At 30.4% G+C, this 12,746-nt stretch overlaps 1 protein-coding gene across 1 annotated transcript in view; it reads left to right on the top strand.

Moving 5' to 3' along the window:
* The first annotated feature begins 8,123 nt into the window (after positions 1–8,123).
* Positions 8,124–12,746, top strand: part of LOC100165521 (homeobox protein caupolican) — a 65,048-nt gene continuing 60,425 nt past the window's right edge. The window contains exon 1 of the mRNA XM_016807001.2: positions 8,124–8,778. Within this exon, the coding sequence (XP_016662490.1) occupies positions 8,518–8,778 (261 nt within the window). The 5' untranslated portion in view covers positions 8,124–8,517. The remainder of the gene's footprint in view (positions 8,779–12,746) is intronic.

The raw sequence follows: 12,746 nt of genomic DNA on the forward strand, positions 1-12,746 counted from the left end.
TCAGTTTTGTTTTGTTCCAATTCGAAAAACCTGTTCGTTTTGTTGTTTAACCTATGTAACGCATTTTTTATGTTTTATGGACAATCGACGGAAATTTGCGTGGATTACCGGCAGTACCTATATACTGTTCTATAGTGCGTGAAAATGGGGTGCCATTTTAAAAAGAAATAAAAAAAAGGTGAACAACACAGTACTGACAGAAAAAGGACATTGACAATACTTCAATGGTTCTAGAGTCCCTATTACCCATTTCGGTAGTGTCTTATGTCCGGAAAACAATATTTCATTTGGTTTCAAATAAAATTGTCTGAAAACACTTTTGGGTAAAGTTGTTCTCTAGTGTATTAAAAAAAAGGGAACGTTGTGATTTAAAACATACTTTTATTTTAAAAAACAAAATAATAACATGTGTATAACAGTATAGGTGCATATAATAGGTACCCGTTCACACACATGAAATATAAACATATTTAACGCATGTGTGAACGGGTATTTGTATCATAATATAAATTAAAAAAATTGTTACTTAGATACCTACTGAATACTATATAATTAAATATTTCAAATATATTGCAATATAGTTGTCCGATACCCAGTAGTGATAGGTACCTATATTGTAATTAATTAATTAATCAAATGGCAACTATATTTAACATATATATATATTACCTATGCATATTGCATACTATTGAACGCATTTTATTTATGTTTCTTATCCTACCATTCTAGGAATTTAGGTAATTATAGAATTGTATTTACACATATATGATATATATACAGTGGCGTAGCCAGGTATTTAATTGGGGGGAGGGATTAAGTATAAATTAAACCAAGTTTTTATAGTTTTCGTAAATAAATAATACATTCATTTGAGGGAAAATGTCAATGGTGGGGGGAATGGTTAAACACCTAAAAAAACCCTGGCTACGCTAATGTATACTATATTATAGGTATTTATACTTATATTATGCATATTGTATAATAATATAATATTATATGTAGAAACATAGCATATTATAAGTATCTAAATACATATAATTATATAGGCATATAGTTGAAACTTTTGAAAGCATAGGGCTGTATGACTGAATGTAATAAGTTACTTATAGGCTCGTTTTGAAATTTGAACACGGTGCTTATACATGATGTTATTTTCGGTAAAACGTTTTTGAGGTATAAGAAATTTCGTATAACATTATAGGTACTCAATTCTCTAGAATTTTATCCGAGGGCTACTCGCATCTCATAACATATTATAACATTGTACATAATTCGTACAAGCATTATACACATATGCTCAGTTGAAAACAAGTTCGATGTGACACATTATAGTACACGTACTACACAACATTCGTCTTCGCCCCAAGATTTCAGCACCGCCTCCGTGATTCGTATCTGATACGATATACGTCGCGACGTCACATAGTAGGTATATATAGGTAGTAATAATGGTAATAATATTATATAGTGTATACTATATAGTCGTCAGCAGCTGACAGTCGCTGCGGCGTTGCTTGAGGTGAATATTTACAACTTTACTCAGGAAAATAAAGAGTAAGGGAGGTGGAGACTGGAGAGTGTTTCTGTCGGTCCGCGATATGGCAACAGAGGTGGCGGCTAGGTTGGGCGGAGTAGACGAAGGAGAAGAAGACACCGCGACGAGATGGAGAGTAAAGTATTATTATTATTAAGAGTTAGGTACCGCGTATATATACTTATACTCGTATAATATAATATTACGAGCTCGCCAACATGTACCTATACGTTTATATATATATATGTATGCATGTTTAATACGCATACGGAAGTATTCGTCGTGTATATATATATAACCTGCGTATAGGTACTTCTGTATATATATTGTGTTATAACGCGCGCGGTAGTAACTGCAGGCGGTGGCGTGGTGTATTTTCATCGCGTACACTACATTATAATGTTGGAAAGTACAACGGCAACGTTGATAGCCTAAGGACGCGCGGGTGGGATAAATAAAATGTTAATTAGTCGACAACACGACGGGGCCCGGCGAAAGTTCGCCGTAAAATTGAACTTCGCGGGCGTGCACGCGCACGGGTCTGTGTTTAGGTATAAGTGTGCGCAAGATAATATGGTCCCTCTCTGTGAAGGGTATCATTACTAATATTACTACACTATATACCCAGACACCTGGGGCGAATATGTATACACACAGTTCGCCGTATATATATATTATACTGTTATAACTATACTGTTAAGCGCGAGGTATACGGGGTTAATTATGACAATAGTAATAACTAATAATGGTAATGGTAAATATCGCGGTAATATAGAGAAGGATGGAGCGAGAGAGACGGAGAGAGAGAGAGAAAAAGTGTAAGTGAAAGGTCGTGGGGAGCTGCAGCAGTGGTGTGATGATGGTTGTCGAGGGATGTATACGGACGGAGAGAGAGAGAGAAAAGGACGAGAAGCTGAAGACGACGAAGAAAAAGGACAAGGACCGGTCGAAGTGGAAAAGGGCTAGAAAGTTTTAAAAGGATTTTAGCCTCCCTACTGCACCTTGTGACGTGGCGGTCTCACGAGTTGATATTACCGTCGAGCTCAAAACATTTGCGTGGAAATATGAGAACAGCAACACCATAATAATATTATATAGTTAGTATTATTATAATACACAAGAAAACTGTTGAATATTCGCATGTGGTTTCGCTTTTAAACTGTTGACGAAGCCGCTGCCGTGTGTAGTACGAGCTAGTCAGCGCGTTAAGGTCTCGTGCGTTTTCCAAAACGCTTCTGCAGAAGTAATATACACTTAAGGATATAATATTATAATGCTTGCGTAATACCTGCACCTAGGTGTCAGAAAAATACACCGACGACGTAGATTGCCCGAATAATAGCGAAGAAATACAATATATCATTATATCGTATACAACTTACATATAGTAAGTACCTACTACAACTGTATAATATTATGTTATAAATATTCTAAGTATTACACACGCACGCACGATTACAATTCACAGTTGTAAATCTTATTACGAGTAATCGCGTACGGCCGTACGTATTATAAACGTGTTAACATATAATATTATAATACAGAATGTACGCAAAAAAAACATCAATTGCTAACACTTTTTTTTATATATTTTAATGCAATAAATAATAATATATAATGTGTCTGTGTGTATTATAATATACTATATACCTATACATTTATTCAAAGTTTTGAGCATATTATATTAAATAACTATAGCTGAATTACCGACTGGAAAAAAATTATGATTGTTCAACTCCTTTTGGCTATAACACGCTGTGGAATCAATATCTTTTTAAGTGTAAATCATATTATATTTTAATGTTTATACACATCCCGACCGGCGTTATCCGTGAGGTTCGCTTGTGATTATGTCATGAGCTGTATATATTAGAAGGTAGGCAATCTACCTGTGGTAGATCGCGGAACCCCGTGTGGTTTGTACGTAAGTGTATAATTTAACTTTAAAGTATCAAAGTTATACCAAATTTGTCGTTCTTACTTAATTCAACCTACTGTGGATTAATACAATCTTACTTAACCCTACTAAAATAGTAAATATCGATGAATAAAACAAAACTAAACATTCACGTATGTATATGTATGTAGAAGAAAAAAAAAAATATGAAAAAAAATCTCGTGGTTCGAACTTGAGACAATCTGTACTAAAATACTAAAATATATAGAACTGCAACTATTTAAAGTTATCTTACAAGTTATGATACGAAAAATAATGAATATATATATTAAATTGGAATGTGAGGATGTCTTAGCATATGATAGTATTTAAATGTTGAGTACTTTAATCGTTTGATATACGTGCCTAATGTATAGTAAAAGTAGTTTAGGGGTGTGTATAACAATCGATGCAAATTTCAAACTTATAGCTATATAGCACGGGGTTTTTTATCTATGGTAAGGTTTTTTTTACCTTATACCCACCGGAAACTGATTGATTATTACAATAAAATGTGTATTCATGAACTATATAAAAAATCCAAAATATTTTCTCAAACCTATAATAAGTAAATTTATAATTATGTTTGACTTTTCATACACTCTTTATACTGGGTGATTCTTTTAACATTGAACACTCATTATTTCAAGAAGTGTACATTTTTTTGAAAATATTTTTTTACATAGTTTCAAGCCGTTTATAAAACATAGTTTTTCTTAAAAAATTATATTTTTAAATATTTTTTATCCTTGTAATTTTTTAAGTTTTTTACTTTTTTTAATGACAACATTGGGTTTTAATTTTATATTCCAAAGCAGAATATTTTTCTTAGTATTTTGATTCATGAAAATCGAATTTGGGGTGAGTAGTTTATGAGTTGTAAATATTCAAAGTTTTGATGAGCGGAGTGGAGTGGTACGAGTTACCCCGCGAAATGTTTGTCCACTAAAAATTATTAATTTAATAATGTTGGTCTAGCTTGCAATTTGAAAAGGTGTTAAAAACCACGGAATATCCTCACCAATCATTTTACGTATGCCACTGATGACACTAAAAGTGCCATAAGTATTGTGCTTATAAGGAACTTGTGACTGAATTATACAATATGATAGAAATATACTAAATTACAATTGTCAACTATACCTCTCATTTTAAAGAACAAAAAAAAAATTAACAGATTTTCTAATGTAGGTTAGGTCACACAATATATACATTATATATACTATTTATTTTTATATTCATATAAATTGTTTGTTCGTTTTAATGATTTTTATCGATTGTACAAGAAACAAATATTTGACAGTTGTTTAAATTATATGACATCGTAATAGTGGGTACCTACCCCGAAGGTTAGATTCTTGATCTACAAAAATATTTAGAAAATGTCAACCACCCTTTTTAGTCACGTTCCTTTTAAAAATTATCGTTCTTATTGTCTAGACGAAATATGTCCTTGGTAACAACCGTACAATAAAAAATTCGATAATCTTAATTATTTATTTTCATTCTGGTCATGTTTATATTTTTAATAGTATTGCATTTTAAATATAATATAATACAGTGTATTTGTGCTTGTAACTACAATGTTATAAGATCGGGAAAAAATTAATTTATAAAGTTATAATAAATTATCAGTTTAATATTTAAATTAAACCATCATATCGACATTTTTTCATTCATTCGTTGATAGTTAAAATGTTTACTTTTTAATATTAACCATTTATAATAGTTCATTATAATAATATTAATTTAATTTTAAAAGTTTAATGGTAAACATTAAAACAAACAAGTTTACTTTTATAGCTATTAATAGATAGAATTATTTGAAAGCATAGGAGATTTTTTAAGAAGTAATTAGAAAAGTGTCCACGTGAAAAAAAATATAATTGTAAAAATACGGCAGTAAGGTATAATAATACAGTAATACACAACAGAATATAATTTAATATAATAATATAATTTGTAATATTATATATTAATAATTAAATATTTTTTTTTTCAAACAATATTAACAGTATATTGAGAGTTAATTTATAATATATCATTTTTGCGCATTCTCAAATATAAATTATTACAAGCTCAAAATATTAGACATATTTAAAAAAACCATTATGTTTTAAAAATGTCTTTTATCGTTTAATATGTTAAATTCAATATTTATTATTGACTATTGCATGATACATTTTTATAGTATTCGTATTAATCATTTTTTAGATATAACAATTTTCAAGTCAACTGACTGAAAAAAGCAATTGCATATTGATATAATATAATATATAGAAAAAATAAAATAAAAATAGGTACAGGTGGAAAAAAATTATTAAACTCTAAGTTGGTATATTTTATATTATAATGTATTCTTTAAACCTTCCAAATATTGTTAATAGGTACCTACCTACCTTGAAACAATTAATAGGTACTCAATAAACTGTGATTTAACTAAATTGATGTTAAAATATTAACTATTCATTTAAATCTAAGTATACAGTCCGCGATAAGAAAATAAACAACCTAATTCGAACAATATTTGTATCACATACTTATGACGGCTAACACAAAAAAATTGACAGTGGCAAGCAAGTTAGTTTAAAGCTAAAGTACAAAAGTTGTCTGCTTAAACCTTAGTTATTTTAATTATTATTGACACTTGATCTATTTTAGTTGGGGCAATTTTTTTCCTAAATTATGAACCATGAAATTTAATGAGGTACATAAATATATTTAACACTTGAAGAGTATTATATACAAAAAATGGTATTCTGATGTTTTTATGAGTTTTAAACTATTAAGAACCTCTATATGAATTAAAATTTAAAACTAACTTTTATATAATGTCAAAAATGTATGCATACAATTGAGTTTTAACGATAATTCCAAAACTTTTTTTTATAATTATTTATTTCCGTGGTTTTTCTCGACAACAAAATAATTCAATTTGTATTTTTAGTATCTCTTTTTGTTAGAAGGAACATTTTGTAGTGTTGTTTAAGGTAAAGGGGACGTAATTGTTTGTTCCCCTCGTAGCCAAAAGTATCGAATGGTTGGAAAAACTGATGATGCTGATATTTTGGTGACAATTGAGCATAGAATGACCCTCTTAGACGAGGTTATAGAAGCTTGAAACGGTATTGAACTGAAAAACATTAAAGCTAAAAAAAAAATAACCACGGTTAAAATACAGACATGCTGAGATTACGATTTATAGGACAAATAAATGTACTTATGTACATGAGGACAACGAATATAATAATGCAAGTATTACAATAAATTGTGTTAGTTAAATTTTACATAGTACTGCCAATATCTTTATTAAAAAGATGTAAATTAATTTTTTAATAAATTTTAAATTATAAATTATCATCTAGTTAAAAAATCTTAATTAAAATGTTGGCGTCAATTAGCATTTGAAATAAATTAATTTAGGAACGCGACGTTTGACAGAGATAAAAAAATTAAATCTTTCTGACTTCATAATATACCTACCTACCTCATTATATTATATTGTTATATGTACTTATATGTACCCATATAGTATTCAGAATCATTAACATTTTTCATTCAAGTTGACATTGGTAAAATACGACAAACTGTTCTATGGGTTAACGTGTTTGAACAGTGCTTCAATTCATAATATTATTATAAAATTCTAACCGCGAGTATATTATGATATAATCGAAGTGATGTAAGCGATTTGGAATGTATTCATAAATATAATATACGATATTGTGAAGAACATGTTACCGCAGAAAAAAGTATTTCCATTACTTTGTTAAAAGTATTATACATTGTACATTATACTACCAGGCGGTTGTATATGTTATACACCTATATTGCTACAATCGTATGTATAATATTATATGAATAGGTATTATAATATTATAGGTGGTGACAACGAGGTATGTACCTAAATGTGTAGTAAAAAAAAAAAATCTGTGGCAAAAGGATGTGCGGTAGTTATATAGTGACCGTATTAATATTGGAAGAGCTTGTTGTGGAGTAGGGGGTGCAAGAAAGGAGTGGATTTAGTGTTTAGGGGTTGTTTTATGCGGAAAGTGGCGCCCGGGGCAATTTGTCGTTAATCCAAACGTACACGGGTATCACACACGCACGCACGCGCGCGAACACTCACGTGACACACTCGCACACACGGCACACTCACACACCCAGACATCGTCAGCATGCGTATATATCGGGGCGAACGGTGACGTAATCAACCTATCAACGAGCGGAACGCGCGCGCCCGTACGGGGCCGGGCTAGCTCCCACACACACACACACACACGCACACACACACATACACGCGCGCGCGGTCTCGCACGTTACACGGACCCACACACGCACACACACACACGAACACACACGCACGTTGTTCGTCGGTCGCGCGCGTCGTGCTTACCCGTCGTCGTCGTCGTCGTCGTATAGTGTATAATATAGTCGTCGCCGACGTCAAAGTTTCCCGTCTTTTTCTCTCACTCTCTCTCTCTCCCTCTCACTCATACGTCCGGAATTTTTTTTGTTAATTATTATTTCACTTCTCGCGTGTGTTCCCGATATCGCTAAAATATTCCATCAAATACAATAAGTGTATCATAATATTATATTATTATTATTAGACGGTTACTATAATAATATTATACCTAAACATATATAACATTTATTTTTTTTCGCACGCCTTCACTGCGTACATCCCCTATACACTCTGACCCCAGAATCCGTCACTGCTGTCGTCGCTTCTCAGACGTCTCAACCCCCGCCCGCCAAAAAAAAAATTATTAATATAATAGTATAACGCACGTGTGTACACGCGTGTGCACAATGACCTAACCGCGTACGACCGCCGCCGCCGCGCCGTACGAACCGCAACGACGTCGACGACGACGACGCCGCCGCCGCCGCCGCCGCTTGACGCTTGACGCGCGCCAACCGTCTGTAATAGATTGCACACAAACGTGCCACGCCGGGTCGTGCTGAAGTGCGATATATAATAGTGAGTACGAGCGTCTATATAAAATATATATCATAATATTTCGCGGCCAGCACCGTCACCATGATGGACCCTTTCTACTGGGATCACCACCAACAGCAGCAGCCTCACCACTATCACCATCACCTGCACCAGCAGCACCACCAGCCGCCGCCACCGCCGTCGTTGCTGCCGCCACAGCCTCACCTGCAACAGCATCAGATGGACCACCCGCAGAGATTACAGGACGGTGCTTCTTCCGTCGTCGCCTCCACCACCACCGATACTCGCGGTCAGAATGACACTGATAACGCGTCCGACGATTCGTACCTGACGTCTTCGCACGTGAGTACGACCGTGACACACTATATGACCCACACGCTTTCATAGTAGTACCATAGTGATATTGCTAAAAAACTGTCTAAAATGTGTTTTGCGAGTTTCAAACGGTTTTTTTCTTTTTGGCACATTGTCGACCACTGAATATTCGAATTTATCAATTTTTGCATACCTATGCCTATAATACAGGTACCTATAAAATATATGAACACAATAAATACGGTACGCGTAGATAGGTACATCATATAGTACCTACGCGCGAACAAGTCGCATTCCTTTTCAGTGGCATATCCGTTTAAAAATAACGCATTTTCTTTCTATCTATATACACTATAGTCGTCGAAAGTTATATAGTATAAGAGAAACGCGCCATTATGTTTTATATTTGTTTATTTGTAACACGCGGTGAGTCGCTGTCAAATAGTTTTGAAATACCAACATCAAACTTTTATCAAACCTGGCAACTTTTTTTGTGTCTCAAATAAAATATGATTTAAGATGTTCATAACTTGTTTGACGCTATACACGAACGAATACGCTATAATGCTGCTTAGGTATGATTCCATCATTCCCAGTGATCATTATGATCATTTTTGAAATTTAAAGATGTTGATTTTTTTTGTTTGATTGCTAAAAAAAATTACCGCGTACCTACTTCAATTATCAGTCTTAAAAAATATATAAAATAATAATTTGTTGTTTTAATTTACATATTACATTTTTCCTATGTTTTTATATTAAATTAGATACGTTTCAAAAAAAAATACGAATCTTATTATTTATTTATGTTCTTAATATTTATTATTAAAAATTATTTGGTATACATTTATGATATATATATATAATATTGCTATAAAAGTTGCAGTGTATAAATAGTATAAGTACCTACAAGTTTTTAACCAGACGTAATAAAACGTAATATTAAAACGGATTTAAGTTTAAAGGTCTGTTACCCTTATACTACTAATCAATTCGTCACGCTAATTTGATGCTTTTAAATGTTTTGTCAGCATGTTTATAATAGGATTTCTGTTCCCCTCTATACGTATCGAATATCAAGTCTTCGCAAATATCACAGTTCAGTAAAAACGCACAAATGTTAAAAGTATATTTTTCATACCTAATGGTTACAGGCCGTCGCACTTTTTTTAGACGATTGTTTTTATTAATTGTAGGTGATTATACATTAGTACAAATTTTAATATTAATTATCGAGTAAAATAATTTATATGAATATAAGTTAGATAATTAAATTGTCATACTACACAGTTACGGGACCAGGTGAATTATTATGGCAATACAAATAACTGTTGTTGTTAATTAATCATTATCAGAATTAGTTAATAATGAAGATTTATTTACCTATTTCATTTTTTTTTTTTTTTGATTTATTAGTTTGAAAAAATAATAAATAGCAGCCATCGTTATTGCTTTCCAATTTTTACCCCACGCAACCACTATATTACTATAATATGGATGGGCGTGTTGATTTGTGCCCAAACGTATTATTTAACAATATTCTATATATTTTATTCACTTGTATATTAAACCAGTGTTGGCGTTTGATTGAAATCTCTGTTGAAATCTATTAAGTATTTTGTTAACATAATATTATATTATTAAATGTAGGTATAGGTAGCATTAAAACAATTTAAGTACTAATTTAATATTTAAACTTTATAATATTATCAAGAGTAATATTTAATATTTAAATAAAAATAAAGAATTTGATAGTTATGGTATACTTATTGACGTATAAATTGTACACATTAGTATTATAATATTTAAAGTATACATGCTAGTACCGAAAACCTGTATAAAAATGTAATAAACGTACACTAAATGTCAATAATTATTGTCAATTTGTAATTAACTGCGTTTCAATGTGTTTATTAGTCGCATTTATTAGAAATATTAGTCTGGAACGACGTCGTTTATTGGTAAAATACGTTTATTGATTCATCATTAATAAATTATGAAACCATATTATTATAGAAAATTGGATCTTATAAGATGTGTACTTTGTAATTTATATTAAATAGTACAATCATTGTGCGTTAATGTGTGTATGCTGTGAGAATATTTTATTATGATTTATAAAATGTTTAAAGTAAATAAAGTTAGCACCAGCAGTCATCAGTTAGAAAAAATAACCATAAAAAGTATTACTGTATTTACCTATGTCTAATGATACAACATTTTGGTATGCAAAAAATATTTTAATTATTTCATACCTAGATTATTAACAATTCTAAGAACCATTGGGTTCAAATTTACTTTAATTATATTCAAAAACTACAAATACATGAACTTTGCGTGGATTTCCATAAAAGTGTCAAATTATGTGTAAAAAATGTTGTTAGCTAACACCTGACAAAATAATATATAAAATGAGTTTGTTTCCGTTGCTAAGAAATATGCAAAACATTTGCACTGTAGATTGATAGGGTAATGTATTTTACAAAATTCGTTCCAACGTTAATATTATACAAGTGTACTTACATAGGACGTGTCGTGAAAACAGCAATAAACAGTATGTAAAATGACGTGATTTGTCAACAACTGATTTGAATAAGTACTGAATTATTTGTATAGGTATTTGATTATTTTTAAGGCAAATTTTTATTTTAAATCCACGTCTATGGCAATATAAATTATATTAGTATTCGGATATTTTGTTTCTTGAAATTCAACACATTATAATATTATTATGTATAACATGGTGGTTTTCAATTAATCGAAGATTATGATAAATTAAAATGTTAATATAAATCTAATTATTTTTATTAAAATAATTTATCTAATATTCCAATAAATGACACGCAATTTTACCATTATTTTGTAATCGTATTTCAATAAAATAAAAATAATACAATTTAATAGGTAAACCATAGACATTATTACACATAAAATAATCAAAATTAATATGCTGGTTACATTAATTGTCTTTTATTTGTAGTATTTAAAACTTTTTTGTTATTTTTAATCACCATTGTAAAACATTTTTAATGAGAGATATAAGCTGCTTATATATATAATGGTTTATCAATTTCTGGTAGTTTTATGTTAAAATGGTATAATAAAGAAAAATCCGGTATTTCAAGTACCTACCTATTATAGCGCCACTATTTGTTTATATTATATTACACATAAATGTAGTAGGTACCACCAGTTTTTTGTAAGAATAAGTCGTAAAGTTTTTCAACCCAGATAATATGAAAACCGGCCCTTTTAATTTAAACAGGAATAACAGGGTGGAAAGAAATGAGCATTAAGATGGCAGATATAAACAAAAGAATAAAATAAAATTAACCATACCATTTTAAGTCGTTATCAATTCTAAATATAACACGAATATTAACATATCATATTACCTAATGTGTATTAATTGATAGGTATTGTATATAAAAAAAAATTAAAATACCTATATTTATGTCATCATTAAATCATATATTTTATTATTTAAGTAAAAATATAATTAGAAAATAATATAATAAGCCATAATGACAAATGTCACCAAAACTAAGTCCAAAAAAGGAAAACATTTTATCAATTTATTTTACGTATTATAATTTTCATAATTAAATTAACCAAAATGTGGTACTGGTCGTTTATTTTCGTGAATTATGACTATGATGAACATATAATAAATTGCATTATTGTTGAATAATATATTTTAATGTGAAAATTTTGTTCTCCTATACCTATTACCTACATTAATATTTACAATTTGTTATAATTTTTAATTATAGTTCAATGTTCAAATACCAATTACAATATTGAATATATGCATATACTTACAATTAACAAGTAGAAAATATGATGAAGTGATAATATTTTAAGCGATTACCGATACAATATTATAGAATTTAACCGTATATAATATTTTTATTATATCATCACAGTTTGAATAATATATATTTTTTTACATTTATTAAATATGAATATATATATTTTCTAATATCTATGTACAT

This window comes from Acyrthosiphon pisum, chromosome A3 (genome assembly GCF_005508785.2).
Source record: "Acyrthosiphon pisum isolate AL4f chromosome A3, pea_aphid_22Mar2018_4r6ur, whole genome shotgun sequence".
Taxonomy (NCBI): domain Eukaryota; kingdom Metazoa; phylum Arthropoda; class Insecta; order Hemiptera; family Aphididae; genus Acyrthosiphon; species Acyrthosiphon pisum.